The 22,859-nt window shown below is 40.1% G+C and overlaps 1 protein-coding gene across 3 annotated transcripts in view; it reads left to right on the top strand.

Annotated features, from left to right (window-relative positions):
- elna (elastin a) overlaps window positions 1–22,859 on the top strand; it is a 146,415-nt gene that overhangs the window by 102,007 nt on the left and 21,549 nt on the right. For all 3 annotated transcript variants that reach the window (XM_039654104.2, XM_039654109.2, XM_039654108.2), the window contains 33 exons: window positions 37–75; window positions 201–278; window positions 400–471; window positions 1,569–1,613; window positions 1,750–1,815; window positions 3,218–3,286; window positions 3,576–3,611; window positions 3,690–3,755; window positions 4,484–4,558; window positions 5,814–5,846; window positions 7,126–7,161; window positions 7,240–7,305; window positions 7,691–7,759; window positions 8,433–8,468; window positions 8,547–8,612; window positions 8,934–9,002; window positions 9,602–9,637; window positions 9,716–9,781; window positions 10,037–10,111; window positions 10,305–10,337; window positions 11,400–11,486; window positions 11,598–11,630; window positions 11,869–12,012; window positions 12,132–12,164; window positions 12,250–12,312; window positions 14,844–14,906; window positions 15,976–16,008; window positions 17,156–17,239; window positions 18,574–18,606; window positions 18,767–18,838; window positions 18,922–18,954; window positions 19,079–19,189; window positions 19,278–19,319. In XM_039654104.2, coding sequence (XP_039510038.2) covers window positions 37–75; window positions 201–278; window positions 400–471; window positions 1,569–1,613; window positions 1,750–1,815; window positions 3,218–3,286; window positions 3,576–3,611; window positions 3,690–3,755; window positions 4,484–4,558; window positions 5,814–5,846; window positions 7,126–7,161; window positions 7,240–7,305; window positions 7,691–7,759; window positions 8,433–8,468; window positions 8,547–8,612; window positions 8,934–9,002; window positions 9,602–9,637; window positions 9,716–9,781; window positions 10,037–10,111; window positions 10,305–10,337; window positions 11,400–11,486; window positions 11,598–11,630; window positions 11,869–12,012; window positions 12,132–12,164; window positions 12,250–12,312; window positions 14,844–14,906; window positions 15,976–16,008; window positions 17,156–17,239; window positions 18,574–18,606; window positions 18,767–18,838; window positions 18,922–18,954; window positions 19,079–19,189; window positions 19,278–19,319 — 1,962 coding nt within the window. The remainder of the gene's footprint in view (window positions 1–36; window positions 76–200; window positions 279–399; window positions 472–1,568; window positions 1,614–1,749; window positions 1,816–3,217; window positions 3,287–3,575; window positions 3,612–3,689; window positions 3,756–4,483; window positions 4,559–5,813; window positions 5,847–7,125; window positions 7,162–7,239; window positions 7,306–7,690; window positions 7,760–8,432; window positions 8,469–8,546; window positions 8,613–8,933; window positions 9,003–9,601; window positions 9,638–9,715; window positions 9,782–10,036; window positions 10,112–10,304; window positions 10,338–11,399; window positions 11,487–11,597; window positions 11,631–11,868; window positions 12,013–12,131; window positions 12,165–12,249; window positions 12,313–14,843; window positions 14,907–15,975; window positions 16,009–17,155; window positions 17,240–18,573; window positions 18,607–18,766; window positions 18,839–18,921; window positions 18,955–19,078; window positions 19,190–19,277; window positions 19,320–22,859) is intronic.

Here is a 22,859-nt window from a genome sequence, read left to right as displayed (position 1 = left end):
CATGGTCAGTGTTTGATCTGCTGTGTCTGTATGCAGGTGGGATCTCCGCTGCACAGGCCAAAGCTGCTAAATATGGTAATACTCATTCAATTATTCTAATAGCCATATGGCGTAAGCTCTATCCACAGACGATATTAAGATTTTGTGCTTATTTGTGTAATGAATGTAGTATGGAAAGTTCACTCTGCTCATTTCTGAAGGTGCTGGAGCTGGTTTAGTTGGGGCTGGAGCTGGAGCTTTCCCGGGTGGTGCAGGTGGACTTTACCCAGGGGCAGGAGGTGAAGATGCCTTTTCTTTTGTAATCCCACAAAACCGCATTTTCATATTAAAGTAATAGTCCGTTCAGAAATGGAAGTCATTTCCTCAAGCAGCTGCTTCAGTGTTTATATATTTCCTCAGGTATTGGAGCTGGTTTAGGTGGAGTTGGAGGTCTGCCAGGTGGTGCTGGTGGACTATACCCGGGGGCAGGAGGTGAGAAATCATCTAGCTTAAGAATGATTTAAGAGCGGCAATCAGCCATTTTAAGGAAATAGAACACCCCAAAATGGAAATAATTTACTCACTCACTCATGAGTAAAGTTGTGGAACAGAAAAGGAGCAAGTTTCTGTTATTGAGTGTTGTGTTTACCATTGTGGTGAAGAGTAGTGCTCTCAATTGCGATTTTCACTTTGATGCAGTAATGTTTAAAACTCCAAATCACAATTTCTCATTTAAGTGTCAACAAGTGTCGAATGTGTCCATCCTAAGCTTTAATGGACATTGTATGTTGGGTCAATATAACTCAATTAAGTTAGAACAGCATCAATCTGATTGAAGGCTATAAAAACAATTAAAACAAAATACCCACTTAGTTCACTTTTTTACAGTGTAGTTTCAAATTATAAATCCCACTTTAACATGTTTGCATGTATTTCTTTGTGCAGAGTGGGCACTTATGTACATCAGAGTAAACAGTTGCTTTATTTCGATGGTCCACTTTAGACACAACTAACTATAAGTAACTTTGCAGCTACATGCAATAGAGTATTAGTGGACTGTTAGGTTATGTGTTAGGGGTCTGGTTAGTAAGTTGACATGTAGCTTCAAAATTACTAATAGTCAGTAGATTACCCAGACAGCAAACTGACATTGAATCAATGTGAAAACGACGTCTCTCATGACATTGAAACAACGTTGATTTTGCTCATCGAATTAATGTTGAACCAACGTCAGACGCGGCATTCTTCAAAGCTAAATGAAAATCGAAAATTGGTTTGCTTTCATAACTTTGAAACAACGCGTTGATTTCAAGTTGATTTTCCGTTAGTTTTGAAAGAATGACGCGTCTGACGTTGGTTCAACGTTAATTCGATGAGCAAAACAATGTCAGATCAACGTTGTTTCGATGTCATATTTCCACGTTGATTCAATGTCAGTTTGCTATCTGGGTAGTCTGTTTGGGGGAGCATCGAAATACAGTGTTGTCCGATATTAAGCAGACAGTCTACTCTAATGACTGCTAGTTGACAATGTCGAAAATGGACCATCAACATGAAGTGTTACCAAATAAACTGTTCCCTCTGAGCAGGAACAGGTGCTCTTACACCAGCTCAAGCTAAAGCAGCTAAATATGGTGAGTACACTGATTAATATCCTGATTTATCATGTGGCCCATAAGTGGTTATTTGGCAAGTCAGTCTTCCCTATCACATTATCAACTGATAAACCGATGGTTTTGGCTTGAAAAAGTGTTTTCACGGTTTGACTAGGTGCTGGTCCTGGTGTTACTGGAATTGGTGGTGCAGGCACTGGCAGACTCTTTCCTGGGGTAGGAGGTGAGATACATATGTGTGCCTTAGCCTTAAATGACAGACGGTTTAGTAGAATGATACAATATTGATAAAAAAATCACTTATACAATAATTGATTTAAAATTATTAAGACATGTTTTGTGTAAGAAAGCTACGGAGCCCCTCTAGTCCCACTTTGGTAAAAAAAATTAATTATAACTATCTTGTGGCCTCAAGATAGTAACTCGTGGCCTCAAGATAGTAACTCTTGGCCACTAGATAGTAACTCGTGGCCTCAAGATAGTAACTCTTGGCCACTAGATAGTAACTCGTGGCCTCGAGATACTAACTCGTGGCCTCAAGATAGTAACTCGTGGCCTCGAGATAGTAACTCGTGGCCTCGAGATAGTAACTCGTGGCCTCGAGATAGTAACTCGTGGCCACGAGATAGTAACCCTGTGGCCACGAGATAGTAACTCGTGGCCACGAGTTACTATCTTGAGGCCACGAGTTAGTATCTTGAGGCCACGAGTTACTATCTTGAGGCCACGAGTTAGTATCTTGAGGCCACGAGTTAATATCTTGTGGCCACGAGTTAGTATCTTGTGGCCACGAGTTAGTATCTTGAGGCCACGAGTTAATATCTAGTGGCCAAGAGTTACTATCTTGAGGCCACGAGTTACTATCTTGAGGCCACGAGTTAGTATCTTGAGGCCACGAGTTAATATCTTGTGGCCACGAGTTAGTATCTTGTGGCCACGAGTTAGTATCTTGAGGCCACGAGTTACTATCTTGAGGCCACGAGTTACTATCTTGAGGCCACGAGTTACTATCTTGAGGCCACGAGTTACTATCTTGAGGCCACAAGATAGTTATAATTAATTTTTTTGACCAAAGTGGGACTAGAGGGGCTCCGTAGAAAGCTGTTTGTGAGGAGGTCATAAATGATCATGAATAACCAACCTTTAAAATTGTAGACACTTCAAGCTTTCTAAAGAGCTTTTCTGTGTGGCAAGTATTCACTGAGTTACGGTTCATTTTCTGTCGCATTTTTAGAAAAACATGCGCATGTTTATTTTCTTTATTTCACGAAAAGTTCGACATTTTGTTTTTATTAGAAATGTACACAAATAAAAGTAGACATTTATCAGTTTTGAATTATGTATAAGACTTGTCTGTATGACAAAAATCAAATGTGTTATTTGCGTCTCTTTTGCACTGATACGAAAGAAAAGAAAAAACAACCCCAGGGTTTTTTCCAGCTATACCAGGGTTTTTTGATTCCAAACCAAATCAAACACACCCAAACAAGCCACTCAGTGACTTTATGGTTCCCAGGAAAGTACAAGCAAAAGTTCATGGTTAGAACTAAACTCTGCAGGACAGCGGTCCTCGTAGAGCATTGGCAATGTCAAACGGAGTGATAATGGGTTCTGCCTTGCTCCAGGTGCAGGAGCAGTTCCTGGTGGTGCTGGGATTGTGCCAGGAGCCGGAGGGGTCTACCCTGCAACAGGAGGTAAAAGTCTGTCTGTGTAATATATATCCAGAAGATCATAAAATAAGTGAAGTACCAGGGCCTTGTGGCTGTAGTTGTTGTCAGTAACAGCCCTTTCCCAAATGACATTCTCAATCTTTGCAGTCTGCCTCCAAGTTCACATTTTTATCAGTCCTAGAACTATTTTCCTGTCAAATAAACATTGCCCTTATCCTAATACTATTCCTAACCTCTTCCCCACCTTTTCCACATATCTTCCATTACAATGATCGTAGAGTCTCAATACGTTTATTTCTGCTTTCTTTACAAGGTCTGACACCCGCTCAAGCCAAAGCAGCTAAATACGGTAAGATTGATTTGAATGATTCAGTCTAAGGCCAGATATCCAAAGCATCTTATAATGTATTCTTCTCTGATCTCCTAGGTTTAGGTGGGGCTGGTGGAGCTGGTGGTGGGCCTGGTTTTGGAGGACTGTACCCTGGAGCGGGAGGTGAGGGGGAACAAACAATTGAAACTAATTAGCTTTTTGAGGCACTTGGTTAACAAAATATCCACGAGTGTAACGGAGGCCAGCTAGTAGGATCACTCCTCTGATCTCAATAGGCGCTCTAGCGACAGATGCAGTCTTTAGCCTCCTTGTTAGAGCACCCGACTCTCACGCCGGAGATCTGGGTCCGAGGCCCGCTCGGAGCAGGTCGAGTTGGACCCGGGTGGAGGGGTTACATTGGTGCCGTGACCCGGATGAGAGTGAGGTTTAGGGGGAGGCCAGCTAGTAGTTGCTGTGCAAGTAAACCTCACTACCCGATCTCAATAGGCGCTCTAGCGACAGACGCTAGATGCTGCAGTCTTTAGCCTCCTTGTTAGAGCGCCCGACTCTCATGCCGGAGACCCGGGTTCGAGGCCCGCTCGGGGCAGGTCGAGTTGGACCCGGGTGGAGGGGTTACACGAGCACAACTGTAAATCCTGCTTTGTTGTCAAATCTCAGATGGCAGTTATATTTGTGCCAAAGTTAGTTTGGCCATGATCTTGGATTTTGATTAAAAATATAATAATAAATGCAAATGACAACGACAGACTAGCGTCTGAGATCAAGCCACTCAAAAGTTACTGGATGTGTTTTAGAGTCTCAGTGTCATTTCTAAAAGTTGTTCACTGCTTATTTTACAAATATAAGACTTTAAAAAAAAGATGATCTCAAACAACTTCTTCTTTTCGTAGGTGCAGGTGGTGTACCAATTGGTGGAGTAGCAGGGGGAGCTGGAGCAGTTCCTGGAACAGCACCAGGGGCTGGAGGTGAGTTTTACATCAGTGGTTCCCAACCTTTTTTTGTCTGAGACCCCCTTTTTCCAAAGAAAATATTTTTGGACCCCCCATTCACATTTAATGATATTAACGCTCTTGTAAGCTTGCAGGAAGGATGACAAAATATGTTGTTTTCAAACAAATGGTATGTTTACTATAACCAGATGTTTATGCACAAATAATTGCCTATAATATTGAAAATATAACAAAAACATCAGTAGGCCCTTTGTAATTTAAAAACGTAAGCCTAGGAGAAGCTTATATATTGGCTCTATTTGAAATGCAAAAACAAAAATATTCACACTGGTGTGTAGGTAAAAAAAAAAAAAGAAAGAATATAGGCTATTACTAAATGACTGCTGTCTGGGGCCTCAATACTTGCAAGTTATTTGTGAGGCTTTATTTTTTACGTTTTTGGTGCTTTAGCGAGCGATAATAAACTTGCAGTCAAAAGTTTGAACTAGCAATCAAATACGCAAATTTAATTTGGTGGCCGGCAAAAAAATGTCATTGCAGGAAAACCCCTGCATTAGTTGACAATGTGTGTGTCAATCAATACCATTACCCTATAAAACTGGCGTGTGATTTAGGCAGCACGAAAGCCAACTTGCAACGAATGATTCGTAAAATTTTTATAATTGTAACGAGCAACTAGCAGAACTTTAAAAAAAATATCGAAGTAAAAGTATTAAATTCGTCGAAAATATCTACTGACGTAAAAGTAGAAGTATGAGAAAAAAACAATACTCTAGTAGAGTACAGATACAGCATTTTAGTACTTAAGTAGTTCTACTTCGTTACTATAAATCTCTGATGACGAGTCACGCAGGTACTGGGCTACTCCGCAGCGGCAGTCATCCGAAACAGTGTAAAATAGTCCCAATGTAGGTGTAACATAGTGGTTCAGGATAAGACAAAAACACGGATTGATGGATTCATAATGAACTCACTCATTATATAAATTTTGAACAAAATAAAGTTAAAAAATTTGATTTAATGCTCATTGCTCAAAACTTCTTAAATTTTGACGCGACTTGAAATGACGCGACTCCCAACAGAGCTCGCTGAGGCCCCCTTGTGGGCCGCGACCCCCCCTGTTGGGAACCGATGTTTTACATCAAGCTAATATTGCATCTGACGAAACCTATAAGTCATGTCGTGAGGTAAAAATGTGTTAATATAAAGAAATTAAGGTAAACTATATTAATAGCTGTAGAAATTACTTTAACAATTCCTTTTGTTTTAGTGTATCCAGGTGGAGCGAAGCCTCCTAAATATGGTAAGAGAAGTATTACAAACAACTTTAGTTCCCTTTCAGTCGGTCACGTTCAATGCTACGTCGACGTCACAGACTTATTGGGATCACACCAGGGAGCCAATCATATTCAAATAGAGATTTGCATCTTAAATGCGAGATTTGCATCTTGCGTTCTACCGCGCAGCTCGTGTATAAATAGGAAGCTGATGTACGTACCATTTGGCTTTCGCTTCGGAGCCAAACAGTTCTGTGTGTCTCTGAAGAGTGTTGGTTTGCAACGAGCGAGTTTGTTGACCTCTTCTGGAAGAAGCCTCTCATCTGGTGTCGGTGTGACATTGCGAGACAGTGATTGCGAGACAGTGGTTGTCGTGAGCTTTTAGCGCTTTCAATCTTTGATTGTTGGTTGGTTAGAGGGCGTACAGAGTGGTGCTTCGCTGTACAGGCTACACCTTGCCTTGCCAGTGTTTGCCATGGCCATTTCTCCTGTGTGCTTCGGCACCTTAGAAAAGCTATTTTCTGAGAGAGTAACACAGGTGTGACTGCGTCTTTTTCAAGATGTCATATCACCTGTGTGTTTCTGGGTGCGGTTGTTCCCTGACACAGACTGAGGGCCACAAAAACTACATCACGTGTCTGGGCATTCAGCACACTAAAGCAGCGTTTGTGGATGACTCATGTTCCGATTTCTGGAATAGGACCATTGCGGCATTATGGTCAAGACTCCTATATATCAAACGAGGTGGGGTCCCCTTACCTATACCTCGATCTATTGCTTCTTTTGGCCAACCCATATAGAGGGCTACTTCAACGAATAGCCTGAATGACTTGAGGACCACAGTGAGGGCTTCCTTGCCCATTACCCAATCCCTGTGGGCCCCTCACTCCTCTCAAACCCCCAACCCGTGGAGTTTCCAGCTGAGCACGCTGGCCCTTTTCATGACCGGCCAGTCGTTTTATTCAGGGCTCCCCCTGCTGACCAGATGTCAATCGTAGCATCAGAGAGTGAGCTTGAGTCTGGAGATGAGGACTTGGCTGCGTTTCCTCCTCCTGGGAGAGTTGTGTTGCCAAGCCTGATCCAGAGTTGATGGCTAGACTTGCCCGGGTCGCCGAAAGGGTTGGGCTCGGTGGAATCCTCCACCATGTCCCGAACCCTCGAGGTTGGACGATTGGTTTCTCTTGTCCATTTAATTTGAGAAATGGACAGTTTTGTCCATAATGTCTATATCTATAACATTTTCACATATCTTCCATTACAATGATCGTAGAGTCCCAATACGTTTATTTTTGCTTTCTTTACAAGGTCTGACACCCGCTCAAGCCAAAGCAGCTAAATACGGTAAGATTGATTCGAATGATTTAGTCTAAGGGCAGATATCCAAAGCATCTTATAATGTATTCTTCTCTGATCTCCTAGGTTTGGGTGGGGCAGGTGGAGCTGGTGGTGGCCCTGGTTTTGGAGGACTGTACCCTGGAGCAGGAGGTGAGGGGGAACAAACAATCAAAACTAATTATCTTTTTGAGGCACTTGGGAAACAAAAAATCCACGAGCACAACTGTTAATCCTGCTTTGTCGTCAAATCTCTGATGGCAGTTATTGGCATTTCATCAGTTCAATTAAAATGTGTGCCACATTTAGTTTGGCCACGGTCTTGGATTTTGATTAAAATAATAAATAAAAACTACTCCTGCAATAGACAACGACAGACTAGCGCCGGAGATCAAGCCACTCAAAGTTACTGGTTGTGTTTTAGAGTCTCAGGGTCATTTTTTAAAGTTGTTCACTGCTTATTTTATTAAAATATTTTACAAATATTAAGACTTTTTTTTATAAAAAGATGATCTCAAACAACTTCTTGTTTTCGTAGGTGCAGGTGGTGTACCAATTGGTGGAGTAGCAGGGGGAGCTGGAGCAGTTCCTGGAACAGGGGCTGGAGGTGAGTTTTACATCATACTAATATTGCATCTGAGGAAACCTAAAAATTCATGTTGTGAGGTAAAACTGACCATCGCGGTGTTACGGTCGAGACTCCTATACATCAAACGTGGTGGGGTCCCCTTACCTATACCTCGATCTATTGTTTCTTTTGGCCAACCCCAAAAGAGGGCTACTTCGATGAATAGCCTGAACGACTTGAGGACCACAGTGAGGGTTTTCCCGCCCAGTACCCAATCCCTGTGGGCCCCTCACTCCTCTCAAACCCCCAAGCCGTGGAGTTTCCAGCTGAGCACGCTGGCCCCTCTCATGACCGGCCAGTCGTTTTATTCAGGGCTCCCCCTGCTGACCAGATGTCAATCGTAGCATCAGAGAGTGAGCTTGAGTCTGGAGATGAGGACTCGGCTGCGTTTCCTCCTCCTGGGAGAGTTGTGTTGCCAAGCCTGATCCAGAGTTGATGGTTGAACTTGCCTGGGTTGCCGAAATGGTTGGGCTCGGTGGAATCCTCCACCGTGTCCCGAACCATTGAGGTTGGACGATTGGTATCTCTAGTCCGTTTAATTTGGGACATGGCCAATTTTGTCCATAATGTTCATATCTATAACATTTTTCACATATATTCCATTACAATGATCGTAGAGTCTCAAAACATTTATTTCTGCTTTCTTTACAAGGTCTGACGCCCGCTCAAGCCAAAGCAGCTAAATACGGTAAGATTGATTTGAATGATTCAGTCTAAGGCCAGATATCCAAAGCATCTTATAATGTATTCTTCTCTGATCTCCTAGGTTTAGGTGGGGCAGGTGGAGCTGGTGGTGGGCCTGGTTTTGGAGTACTGTACCCTGGAGCAGGAGGTGAGGGGGAACAAACAATTGAAACTAATTAGCTTTTTAAAGGGCACTTGGTCAACAAAATATCCACGAGCCCATCTGTAAATTGTTCCTTCTCAACAAATCTCAAATGGCTGTTATTGGATTCAATATTAGCTTTAAAATTTGTGCCACAGTTAGTTTGGCCACTATCTTGGATTGCCCGCGAGATCAAAAGTTACTGGATGTATTTTAGAGGCTCAGTGGCATTTCTTGAAGTGGTTTACTGCTTATTTTATTAAAATATTTTACAAATATTAAGACTTTTTAAAAAAGATGATCTCAAACAACTTCTTATTTTCATAGGTGCAGGTGGTGTACCAATTGGTGGAGTAGCAGGGGGAGCTGGAGCAGTTCCTGGAACAGGGGCTGGAGGTGAGTTTTACATCATACTAATATTGCATCTGACGAAACCTAAAAATTCATGTCTTGAGGTGACCATCGCGGTGTTACGGTAAAGACTCCTATTAATCAAACGAGGTGGGGTCCCCTTACCTATGCCTTGATCTAGTGTTTCTTTTGGCCAACCCCAAAAGAGGGCTACTTCGACGATTAGCCTGAATGACTTGAAGACCACAGTGAGGGCTTCCTTGCCCATTACCCAATCCCTGTGCGCCCCTCACTCCTCTCAAACCCCCAAGCCGTGGAGTTTCCAGCTGAGCACGCTGGCCCCTCTCATGACCGCCCAGTCGTTTTATTCAGGGCTCCCCCTGCTGATCAGATCAATCGTAACAGATGTCAATCCTAACAACATGAGCTTGAGTCAGGAGATGAGGACTTGGCTGAGGGTTGGGCTCAGTGGAATCCTCCACCATGTCCCGAACCCTCGAGGTTGGACTATTGGTATCTCTAGTCCATTTAATTTGGGCATGGCCAGTTATGTGCATAATGTTCATATCTCTAACATTTTTCTCGTATATTGCATTACAATGGTCAAAGAGTCTCAAAACATTTATTTCTGCTTTCTTTACAAGGTCTGACGCCCGCTCAAGCCAAAGCAGCTAAATACGGTAAGATTGATTTGAATGATTCAGTCTAAGGCCAGATATCCAAAGCATCTTATAATGTATTCTTCTCTGATCTCCTAGGTTTAGGTGGGGCAGGTGGAGCTGGTGGTGGGCCTGGTTTTGGAGGACTGTACCCTGGAGCAGGAGGTGAGGGGGAACAAACAATTGAAACTAATTAGCTTTTTGAGGCACTTGGTTAACAAAATATCCACGAGCACAACTGTAAATTGCTCCTTCTCATCAAATCTCAAATGGGTGTTATTGGATTCAATATTAGCTTGGATTGAGAGTCTCAGAGCCATTTTTTAAAAGTGGTTCACTGCATATTTTATTAAAATATTTTACAAATATTAAGACATTTGAAAAAAGATGATCTCAAACAACTTGTGTCTTTTTTCTTAGGTGCAGGTGGTGTACCAATTGGTGGAGTAGCAGGGGGAGCAGGAGCAGTTCCTGGAACAGCACCAGGGGCTGGAGGTGAGTTTTACATCAGACTAATATTGCATCTGACAAAAGCCAAACTTCATGTTGTGAGGTAAAAATGCTGCTAATAAAAAATATTAGTAATTTTATTATAAATTAAAATAAAAAATATGAAGGTTAACTATGTTAATAATTGTAAATTATTAACATTATATTGAAATTACGTTACCAATTCCTTTTATTTTAGTGTATCCAGGTGGAGTGAAGCCTCCTAAATATGGTAAGAAACGTATTAATTACAATTTATCGGTGCATGGTTTAATTCAGAGATTGTATGTACAGTACAGGTTTTAGTTGAAGCAAGGATAACAGCAAGAACTTGCCTCAATGGGCTGCTAGGGATCTTTGAACTTAGTAGTACCTAGATCTTGCCAGTGATCTATGAAGAACCTTTAAGTGTCAAGTAAATATCCTGGTACACTAAGATAGTAATCATTAAGTAGTATGTTCAGAGATGTATAAAGTACTAGAAACCCGGACTTGAGTAAAAGTACAAGTGCTCTATCAAAAAAGTGACTTGAGTAGTAGTTGAAGTGCTCTTTAAGCACCACACTTAAGTAGAAGTACTAAAGTATTCAACATTTTTTGTACTTAAGCATTGCAAGTAGTTTATTTTAAAATTTACTACTTAAGTACTAAAAGTAAATGTACAAGTATTGTGTCATGTAATTATTAAAGAAAGCAGTCAAAAGTTTGAACTAGCAATCAAATAAGGCGCTTTGGCGGGATACAAATTTAATTTGGCGGCCACCAAAAAAATGTCATTGCAGGAAAACCCCTGCATTAGTTGACAATGTGTGTGTCAATCATTACCCTATAAAACTGGCGAGCGATTTAAGCAGCATGAAAGCCAACTTGCAACGAATGATTCGTAATTTTTTTACAAATGGTAACGAGTAACTAGCAGAACTTTAAAAAAAATATCGAAGTAAAAGTATTAAATTCATCGAAAATATCTACTGAAGTAAAAGTAGAAGTATGAGAAAAAAACAATACTCTAGTAGAGTACAGATACAGCATTTTAGTACTTAAGTAGTTCTACTTCGTTACTATACATCTCTGACTCTGAGTATGTTTCACTGTACATCAGAGTATCATGGTTTGCCATGATATATTTAAGAGAGAATAATAAACAAAGTATAATTTCCAAAAAGTCCAAAAATGAATCTGTTCACATCACAAGCACCTGGGATAGTTGGTGCTAAGGAGTAAAAAGTGCTACTTTTACCAGACATTATGTGTGCAAAATGACACTGATTGGCTGCCCATGACTTGTCTGTAGGAGGAGCAGCAGGAGGGGCTGGTGTTTTCCCAGGCTACGGTTCTGTTGCTGGGATCGGAGGACCTGGAGCTGTGCCTGGGGCTGGAGGTGCAGTATATGTTGATTTGTCTCAATTTCTCACAACTTAAGCTCATTTTGTTTCTCGATGTAGTTTATTTCTGGTTAATATTTCATAACAGTGATCATCAATGTTTTCAGGGCTAGGAGCTGGCGTCAAACCTCCTAAATACGGTATGAGGTTGATTGACTCTTTTCTTAGACACTGTCTAGAGTGCATTGGCAATGCTCTGTATGAGAAAAATAGTTGGCACTTTTTATTGTGCCATATATTTGTGCTGGAATGTTGTTTGTAATAGACAATTATTGTAGAGATATTATAATATGAACTATTTAAATTACTACCCGTACATACATACAGTGCTGCCAGTAGAGTATTGCTTAGTCAAAGATAATGCTGTTGTGGCCTTAGGAGTATCAGGAGGAACAGGTTTCGGAGTACCAGGAGGAGTACCAGGAGGAGTACCAGGAGGAGTACCAGGAGGAGTCCCAGGAGGAGTACCAGGAGGAGTCCCAGGAGGAGTACCTGGAGGAGTACCAATAACCGGAGCTGGAGGTATCAATGCTTTATTCTGGAAAGCATGATGGAAAAACTGAATTAGCTGACATGTTAGACATAATCTTTTTTTTTTTTTTACATTTTAATGCTCATCTGTTTATATTTGTGTGTTTAAGGATACCCTGCTGGTGCCAAAGCTCTTAAATATGGTATTTATATTAGCTGAGTATTTAAATATACACCAGAGACTAGGAACATTGCATTGTCTCCTCTAAATCAAAATTCTTCATCTAGGTTTGGGTGGTGGTGGCGGTCTACCAGGAGGGACTGGATTTGTCCCTGGGCTTCAGAGACCAGGTAATATTAGGCAATTAACATAACAGCTGTTTACATTGTGAGTAAACAAGGATATTAAAACAAATGACAAATTAAATTACTGAGTTTGAAATGAGGTGAACAACAACGTTTTCATTTAGAGAGATTATATATGATTTCTTCAGTAATTTTACTTATTCTGGTTTACATTGTATTCAAGCTTGCCTAGCCATATACAAAAAAAACATCTATTTAACATCTGAAGAGTCTGTTCAACACCAAAATAAATAGCTTGTTAAATTACTTTAGGCTTTGAACGCATAAATCCATTTTTTTTGTACTGTAACCATGTTCCTTGAAACAGATTGGATTTGGATGTTTGAAAATATAGCTCATGCTCAATTAATTGGAAACACGACTGAGCATGCTTGTCTCATTAATACTACATGGCTTCCCTCAAATTAAGCTTGCTGCTGTGAAAGGATTTGGCTCCACTTTTGTTTTATGGAGTATGAGACTGGAGCTGGGGCCAGACCCCTAAGTAAGTTAAGAACAGCCCCTGGATATTATTCTCAGGTGTAGTAAATTGTGGACCTTTTTGTGGCAGTGTGGACACTTGAGGCGATAGGCTGGAGTGACTTGTTGGGGGGGGGGGGGGGATGAAGTTGCTGCTGTCCACCTGGCAAGTCACTCCATCCCATTGAGTTTCCATGGAGGCAGACTCGGATGGAACCCGCAAAGGTTCAACAACTTTAATCACAAATAAATATAAAGAAAATGAAAGTGAAGTGAAGTGGTAGCCCCTCACAGATGACTGCCGTATAAACTAATACAACACAAAGTCCAGGCTTGGTCCTCTCTCACCTTCCACCTCCTTTTATCCTTCTGGAGATCATTCATGTGACTCAAAACTGGTCACCACCACCGGCATCGCTCCGTTTCCACAGCTCTCGGCCCCACCCTGCTTGCCACACTGATAAAAGCTCATACCTCCAAACTACACAGGTGCACTTTGTTTAGTTCTGTGGCACGTTTGTGACTTGTAATGGGCACATAGAATATGAATTACATTCGGGGGGTTGGGGGTTTACTAGTAACAAGTAAGAATGTGTTGATGGGGGTTACAAGGGGGTTACAAGTAAGAATGTGTTGATGGAAAGACATAAAGAGCAGTTACAGAGCCTTGAAATTTGGAAATGTTCTATTTTTTATTATGGTTTATAAAAATTTGGTTTGCTAAGATTTTAGCGATACCTATTTTGTTTTTTGTTTTATTTGCTAGTTAAAAACTGTTACAGCCATGGCAGTATTACCTCCCTAAAGGTCCTGTTTACATGAGAACGCTCTCGGGTGAAAACGAAAAAATATTTTATTGGATGTGCCTTTCGTTTACTAGCCTGGCTGCGCCCGCCTACGCACTTCCGCTCAATTTCATTTTCCTTCAGTAACTACGTCTGGGATTGCTGCATATCCTTAGTTTTCCAGAAATCAATTTTTTGTAGGACCAATCAGCGAATAGAGGGAGTGGCTGAGAACGATGACGTTGATGTAGCGCATCAGTTTGAGTTCAGTAATGGCAGCGGAGAAAGATTTTCAGTTTTAGATGGCAATGGTTAATTTGTTTTAATAAAAAAAATGCCATATAAAAATGTACAAACACATACTTTGAAGACCATAATTAAGGTAATTAAGAAACAATAAGACGTAATATGAAAAATTGTTGTTTATTACACATCTGCAGATAGAGACGAGACTGATCATTCACTGTAGCTGCTACAGCATTTGCAGCAGATCAGGAAACGACCACAGCGGCGAATTTGTAATGATTAGACACAGCTAACCGTTGAATGAATATATCACTGTCCTTCGTGTCAAATATACATTTTGAATTAATAATTGTTCCTAGATTAACAAAACCTGTGGCGCTCGTTGACTGAAATCCTATTGTAAACATAATCCTCTGATCATTCGGACTTGTGTTCCAGCCGTTTCGGCGCATGACATACGTCACTCACGACCACACGTTAGCGATTGGTTATGGCAGATCGTGAGTGACTTTGGGCAGATCCAATAGTTTTGAACTTTAATAGTGAACCCGCCTACAAGGAAGTAAACGTTTCTCAATGGAGAGAGGCCAGACTCTATGTACAAATGAAATGTACTAGAATCTGGTTGAACCAGGCGACTCGTTTACACCGCGATGGCGTTTTTGGGGCTTAAAAATGCAAAAAGTGAAACCACTCTCTAGAGTGGAAATCTTAAAAACGCTCCACCGCCGCGTTCCCATCTAAAGGGTAAAAACGCAAAAGTCTGCTTGACAGTGAAGGTTGTGCGCAGGCGCGTGGACTTGGTGTTGTTGTGTGGGAGTGCTCCACATTGCCACCTAGCCGCCTGGAGTGCATACTACATTGAATTTCACACACTTTTGCGTTACCATATGCACGCGGATTTCCCACCTAAAATGCTCGTCTAAACGCAGAATAATGATAACGCAACGCCACATTTGCGTTTTCTCTTCAGAATCGTACATTGTAAACATAGCCTTAGTCTAATTGCATTTGTTCTGTCATTAGGTCTGGGCGGAGCTGGGGGAGTCCTGGGTGGAGTTGGAACAGGAACTGGATATCCCACTGGAGGTGAAATTATTACATTTTCAAATATTCAGCCAATAAAGTACACTACAATTTTCATCCCAGTGAGAAAACAACGTGATGTGTCGTAGTACACGCCGAGTTCTAAACTAGTAGCTAAGCATCATAGTCTTGAAGCTGACACCTTGGTGTAACATGCAGTCTGATTGTTGGGTTCATTGAAAACCAAATGTGACACTGCAATCTGTATTGCTTACAATGGATTTATTGAGCAAGCTGTAAGGCCACTTAAAAGAGCATTCTTCAGTCTAGAGATGACAAGAGTTTGGACAAGGAGTTCAGACAGAAAGGGTCTGATCTTATATTGTCAATGAGCCTAGATCAGTGATGATGCTGTGTTGAATTAGACCGGCCGGAGTGGCAAGGAAAGGAGCTCAGTCGTCACTAGGCTGAGTTGGAGGCGGTTTTGTTGCATCCAGGCTCAGGCAAGTTAAGATGCAGCCATTGTGTGATTATCATACTAGGATTAGAAACAGAGCTGCTTGACATCAGCATAACAGTGGAGGGAAAATCCATCTGCCTGGATGATAGGTGCCAGAGCTGGTGTATATGAAGAAGTAGAGAGGGACAAGAATCGAACTCTGAGGTTCCCAGTAGTTGACTGACTGTTACCTGACTTAGACTGGTCCAGCAGAATGAAGTGGATGATTCCCCATCCCCACCAACCACAGGGTAATAAAAAGCAATACATTATTCCTTGAATGTCTGCCTAAAGAATTGTTGTCTAGCAGGATATTCTACTAAAGGAAAATTACATTGTTGATTGTTGAAGATGGGGAGAAGGGGCAGGTGGTAGGAGATATATTTGGAAGCCTCTGTGACAGGAGAGAAAAGAGGAGGGCCACCGTTGCATTTGTGTGGTGTACTAGGCGAGTTGCATTGTGTGGTGTACTAGGTGGTTATGAATTGTGTTATGCTGAGAATTGATTGCTAATGACTATAACCTTATCTGAGAAACACTACAAAGGTTAAGTCATTACCCATTATGCTACAAAATTAGGAAATATTTTCTTAATTGTACAGCAATGTAAACATAGATTCAATATTTTCTCAGGATATGGAACCGGGGCAAAACCACCTAAATACGGTAAATGGTTTTAATTTTTAAAAACAAACAGAAATTTCACCACATTAGATCAGGGGTCTCCAAACTCGTTCCTGGAAGGTCACTGTCCTGCAGAGTTTAGCTCTAACCCCAACTGAACACACCTGAACCAGCTAATCAATCGCCCCCCCATACCCTCAAATAGTGTGTTATTTAAGGGGACAGCCATTTGTAGTGGCGTCACAGTGGACATTATTAAGTGCACTTACTCAATCCCACATTGCACTGCAAAAACGAGTGTACAACCGATGTACGCTCAACGGCTGTCTGAATTTGCTCACTCCTTTTCATTCACTCCTTCAAGTGAACGGTATCAGGGGACTAACTTAGGGAATAGTGAATAGGGGGTGATTTCAGATTCAGCCTGTGTCTTACTGGGGTTTTAATTGGGGTTGGAGCTAAACTCTGCACGACAGTGGCCTTCCAGGAGTGAGTTTGGAAACCCCTGCATTAGATAATCTCTAGACCAGAGGTGCCCAATCCTGTTCCTGGTGGGTCACCTTCCTGCAGTATTTGGTCCAAACCCTGCTCCAACTCCTGCTGGTTGTTTCTAGAAATCCAACTTAATTCGCTAGTTCAGGTGTTTGATTGGGTTGGAGCTAAACTCTGCAAGATGTTTTCCCTCCTAAACTGAAATCAATGTTTAATAAAGTCAGCATGAAATGAAAATTCTCAGTTTGTTAAATGCATGTTGTAGATCTTATCGTGAGTGGTTTGTTGGTTTATATGTTTTTTTTTTTAATATACTTTTTTAATCAAAATGTAATTACGCAAAACCGGTCCTGAGGACCCACTGCTCTGCATATTTTGTATGTCTTCCTGATTGAACACATTCTTGATTCAGATCATCAGCTCATTAGGTGATCTGAGTGTGTCAGATAAAAGATGTGACAGAATGTGCAGAGCTGTGGGTCCCCAGGACCAGGATTGAAAACCACTGTCATGTATGCAGGACTTTTCTAATTTGGTTATCTTAAAACTCACTCATGCTAATCTGCCTTCAGTTTTATGTGCCATAAAAAAAAATCTCTTTTGATAATGTTACACTCAGTTATACATCACAGTATGGAGGAAAAGATCTGTAGCTACTTCAGTTTCATCAAGATTTTAATGACAATTGAATGTGTAGGTGTTCCCGGTGGTGTTCCCGGTGGAGTACCTGGTGGAGTACCTGGTGGTGTACCTGGTGGAGTACCTGGTGGTGTACCTGGAGGTGTACCTCATTTTTATTTTTTTTCAATGACTGCTGACCATTTAATCAAGACATTTATTGCTTAAAGATTACTGCTAACTTTTGCTTGTCTTTTAAAGGTTTAAATTAAACTAAATTCTCAGAATAATTAGGCAAGCATTTTACACCCACCTAAAGGATTATTAGGAACACCATACTAATACTGTGTTTGACCCCCTTCTTACCTTAATTCTACGTGGCATTGATTCAACAAGGTGCTGAAAGCATTCTTTAGAAATGTTGGCCCATATTGATAGGATAGCATCTGGCAGTTGATGGAGATTTGTGGGATGCACATCCAGGGCACGAAGCTCCCGTTCCACCACATCCCAAAGATGCTCTATTGGGTTGAGATCTGGTGACTGTGGCGGCCATTTTAGTACAGTGAACTCATTGTCATGTTCAAGAAACCAATTTGAAATGATTCCAGCTTTGTGACATGGTGCATTATCCTGCTGGAAGTAGCCATCAGAGGATGGGGACATGGTGGCCATAAAGGGATGGACATGGTCAGAAACAATGCTCAGGTAGACCGTGGCATTTAAACGATGCCCAATTGGCACTAAGGGGCCTAAAGTGTGCCAAGAAAACATCCTTCACACCATTACACCACCACCACCAGCCTGCACAGTGGGAACAAGGCATAATGATCCATGTTCTCATTCTGTTTCTCATCAGACCAGGCAACATTTTTACAGTCTTCAACTGTCCAATTTTGGTGAGCTCTTGCAAATTGTCGCCTCTTTTTCCTATTTGTAATGGAGATGAGTGGTACCCGGTGGGGTCTTCTGCTGTTGTAGCCCATCCGTCTCAAGGTTGTGTGTGTTGCAGCTTCACAAATGCTTTGCTGCATAGCTCGGTTGTAACGAGTGGTTATTTCAGTCAAAGTTACTCTTCTATCAGCTTGAATCAGTCGGCCCATTCTCCTCTGAGGCATTTTCGTCCACAGGACTGCCGCATACTGGATGTTTCTCCCTTTTCACACCATTCTCTGTAAACCCTAGAAATGGTTGTGCGTGAAAATCCCAGTAACTGAGCAGATTGTGAAATACTCAGACACCAACAACCATGCCACGCTCAAAATTGCTGAAATCACCTTTCTTTCCCATTCTGACATTCAGTTTGGAGTTCAGGAGATTGTCTTGATCAGGACCACACCCCTAAATGCATTGAAGCAACTGCCATGTGATTGGTTGATTAGATAATTGCATTAATGAGAAATTGAACAGGTGTTCCCAATAATCCTTTAGGTGAGTGTATATCATAAATTGTCATCTTAAAGATTAGTTCTATAAATTGAATTCATGCCATTACAGGATACCCAGCAGGAGCTAAACCTCCAAAATACGGTGAGAGACATTAACATGTTGTACCTTTATCTAAATACATTTTAAAGGTATTCTTTTTTTTTTTGCTTAATATTTGTTTGCACAAAAACAAATAAATACCATTTTTGAAAGACATGTTAGTACACACTCGTTGGCACTGATTTGAATGGTTTGCCCGCAGGAGTCGCGGGAGGTGCAGGAACGGTACCCGGTGCAGGAGCACCACTGCCTGGGACAGGATTGACACCAGGAGGTAACGGTTCAACTGACTCATGAACAGGTCACTGTCAGTGTGAGATAATAATTTATTTATTATACTCATTTCATTTTTTACAGGATATCCTAGTGGAGTCAAACCTCCTAAAACTGGTATGGTAGTTTATAGCTTTATAGCTTCACATACCTGTGTTCACCTGTCTTTTGTTATGCATTTTAATAAAGGAAATGGAACATATAATATAGCACCTGTTGGTTTCTTCCGAATGTGTGTTAGGTGCTGGGATCACTGGAACTGGTATAGCAGGTCCTGGTGCAACACCTGGTGGTGACGTGGTGGTCGCACCGGGTGGCACTGGGGTGCCCGTTGCACCAAGTGGAAAACCAGGTACGAAAAATAGCCTTACTCAAACAAATGCCATGAAGCACAAACTATATCAAGCTTGAGTTACAGTAAAAATGTGTTCATTCCACAGCAAAGCTTCCAACCCTGACGCCCTCAGGGACTGATCTACCTGGTGAGTACAAAATGGGTGACCTCTATGTCCTCTCAGTGACATTTGTTCTTCTGTTGTCATTAATCGACTATAGTATAAAAATGTCAAAGGTCATAGCATAAAGTCTGCCCTTCTTTATATTTTCATTGTGGCCAAGAATTGCCGACAGGACAGGGAGAGACAGTCAGACTGGCATTTGACCAATCAGTTGTGTGTTGGAGAGAGATAGAGGAGAGAGACAATTGAGAGGAAGCTTGTCAGAGCTGAGACTTGAACTCAGGTCGACAGCGTGAGTCTGAAAATGTGACTTATTACTGGGGAGATTGTGAAGACTTACACAGGCAGGTGTCTTCAGGACAACTAAACACCAAACAAAGAAACTAGAGCTGTGTCACAAATCATATGCTGTCTAGAAAGGTACAACATTTGGTTTGAAATTAACGTTAAGCATATCGTTATTGTGTAGACGAAGTCCCAAGTCAATATCTGCCTATTTAATCGCCTAGTCTTAATTTGAAATGATATTAGTATTCATTGTGAATACACAGGCCACAAGTAATTACACAGCAAAATCCCCAGTGTTAAAATAACACTCCAAAGTGTTTATATGAGTGCACACTCAGAGAGTGTTAAATGAACACTGAAGCGGAGTTAAAGTTAATGAGATAATTAAGTGAATAATTGAGTGATGATTGAGCATTATCGAAGACACCTGATGTTAACAAGCAGAATCACTGAAGGAGAAAACCGGAATTGATATGTTACCATTATGGAGATCAGTGTTTGCTTCAGTTGGTCTCTTGACCCTTAAATCATTAACTTTAGATTTTTGTCTGGCTGCTGTATGTGACTTATAACAGCCAGATGAACAAATAGAAATGTGATCTGTTGGTGTTGATTGTGTTTTAACATAATCAATGCTTGTTCTGAATCACTGAACTCATTGAGAGCATAATTTAGAGTTAAATTTACCTTATGGATTATAGCAGCACTGTTGTTGTAGAGGATGCATTTTTATTAGCGTTTTCAATTAAATCCAAATGATCAAATCCATATAAAAAAAAAAACCCTTCCTAAAAATATTCCAGGTAGGCACATACAGACATCAATAATTAGCATATTAATCTCAACAGTGGTGACAAACAGATGACCTCTGAACATAAGCTCATTATTTATTCATGCAGCAATGCATGATGGGAGCCATGAATGACTTTTCATTGGTGGCATCCATAATATGCTGCAAAATGCTTTAAAATTGTCACCATTGTCGAGATAAACAGGCTGATTCTTGATGTCTGTTTTTAAAAAAACAGTTTTGTATGTGATTAAGTTTTGAGAAATTATTTGGTTTACATTGTAAAAGCTGCAAATATTATGATTTTCAAGGACAGCACTCTAAAAAACGATTCGTTGGCTGAACAACCATTACTTATAAAAGTAATTGGATCAAACATAAAAAATTAAGTATTCATAACTTTTCAACGTTTACTTAAAATATATAGTGTGTGTAACACAAAAATATAAGTTACTAGGTGCACTTAAATGTATGTATAAATAAAATGAAAAATACATAAGGCATGTCAACTTGCGTCAAAATTAAGTAAATCTAGCATATCATTTTAAGTAACTATATTAGCCACGTGATATGCAATTTCCCGTGATGCCTATCCAGACAAAAATTTTAAGCCATTTTATTTCACAGCACATGTGAAGACGTTGAGAAGAGGTAAGCTTATTTTTTGTACCTACACATTATCATTTATTGCATTTTTGGTCAAGAAATTTACTTTTAACTGAATTTCAGAATTGCTACAAATTGTGCATCAACAATTAGAAACGTGTTACTTACGAATGTAAACGTTTGTAGTCTACATGTTAATGAATGAAATAAGTGTTTTGCACGCGAGTATTTGAAGAGTATATTGTGTTTTTTCAAAATATATGACCATGATGTTGGCTTATGCATTAATGGTGTGTTCACACAGAACGTGAATTTAATTACTTGCGATAGCAGATTACATTCATAGTCAATGCAAAGACGCGAAGACGCATCATTCGCGCCGGGCGTCGCGAATTGGGTGACTCGTTTGCCGCGAAAGTCTTCCTCGGTAGAAAAATTTGAACTTGAGCGGGCTGCGGAAGATTCAAGCATCTAACTAGACGCGACGTGTTTGACGCGTTCGGTTACCAATTCGGACGGCGCTTTCTCCCCCACGGATAGCCTAGATTATAGGCCTACTTTATTAGCGAGTTGTTTTTGGATAAAACAAATGTACCTTGCATATTTACAAATTCCCATATTCTCTATCTATACATGGATTGTGGGGAAGGGGGCTTTGGGCGCGGGTTAACGTTAACATAAATATTACATTCAAAAACACATTGCCTACAGCTCCGTGTGCACAATTTATCATTAAATAATGGCAATCTTGATTCTAGCACAATATTATTCCTAAATGACAGCGACATTCAGTAAATTAAACCTTCAAAATTATTATCAAAATAAGTAAATACCCTTTAAACAAAAGTTTAGCTTCAAATAAAGATTGTAGATATACTGTTTTGCAGTAGTTACTGAAGAGATTCGTTCAAAACCTCTGGACAAAAGTCATTAATTAACTTCTGTTTTGTTTAAATTAATAGATATTAATAGACACATTTTTATATTTATAGGCATTTAATAATGGACTAATTTGTTACATTTAATTGTTTTTTATTGATTTTTGAAAAAAATAAATATATAAGCCTATATATCTTCTGCCCACCAAGCCTTCATTTCTTTGATCCAAGAAAAAACTGTAATATTATTATTATTTTAACAACTATTTTCTATTTTAATATATTTTAAGATGCAATTTAAAAGTTTTGGGTAAAAAATAAATAATAAAGTGAAATGCTTTATTGTGTGTGATTTGCATGTTTAATTTAGTTTAAGACATGTAAGCTGAAGATCTAAAATAAGTTAAAATGGTTTGTTCAACTGATTTAATGGTCTTATTTTTTATATATAAATGAGCTTAAATGTTAAGTAAACAGAACTAAGATTTGTTTTGATCTCACATGGCCTGCACTGTGTTGGATTTACTTAAAAGATATATGCACCATTTTTGCGTCATACTTTTTAAGTAATCCGTAATCATTTAATTAAGTAAATTTTTAACTTGGTATAATTTTACATAAAATAAACTTAAATATTTGAGTTCACGTGACATTCTTTACTTAAAAATATATGTAACGTGATGCATACATTTTTAAGTAAAGAATGTTGCGTGAACTCAAATAATTAAGTACATATAACAAAGATTTTCTTGTTAATTTTAAGTAAAATTATTCCAAGTTGGGATTACTTAAAAAGTATGATGCAAAAATGGTGCATATATATTTTAAGTAAATCCAACACATCATTTTTTAGAGTGAGTGCTGGTATAATCAATAAAGTAAATGTAACTTAAAAATCAGGCTGTATTCAGGTGAAATGATTGTGAAATAATGATAAGGTTAACACACAATCACCACTATCAAATCACCCTTTCTATTTGTTCATCTGGCTGTTATAAGTCA

Source organism: Pimephales promelas, chromosome 16, assembly GCF_988280905.1.
Source record: "Pimephales promelas chromosome 16, fPimPro1.hap1.1, whole genome shotgun sequence".
Lineage (NCBI taxonomy): Eukaryota > Metazoa > Chordata > Actinopteri > Cypriniformes > Leuciscidae > Pimephales > Pimephales promelas.
Note: the sequence above shows the minus strand (reverse complement) of the source record. Positions and strands in the feature narration are given on the sequence as shown.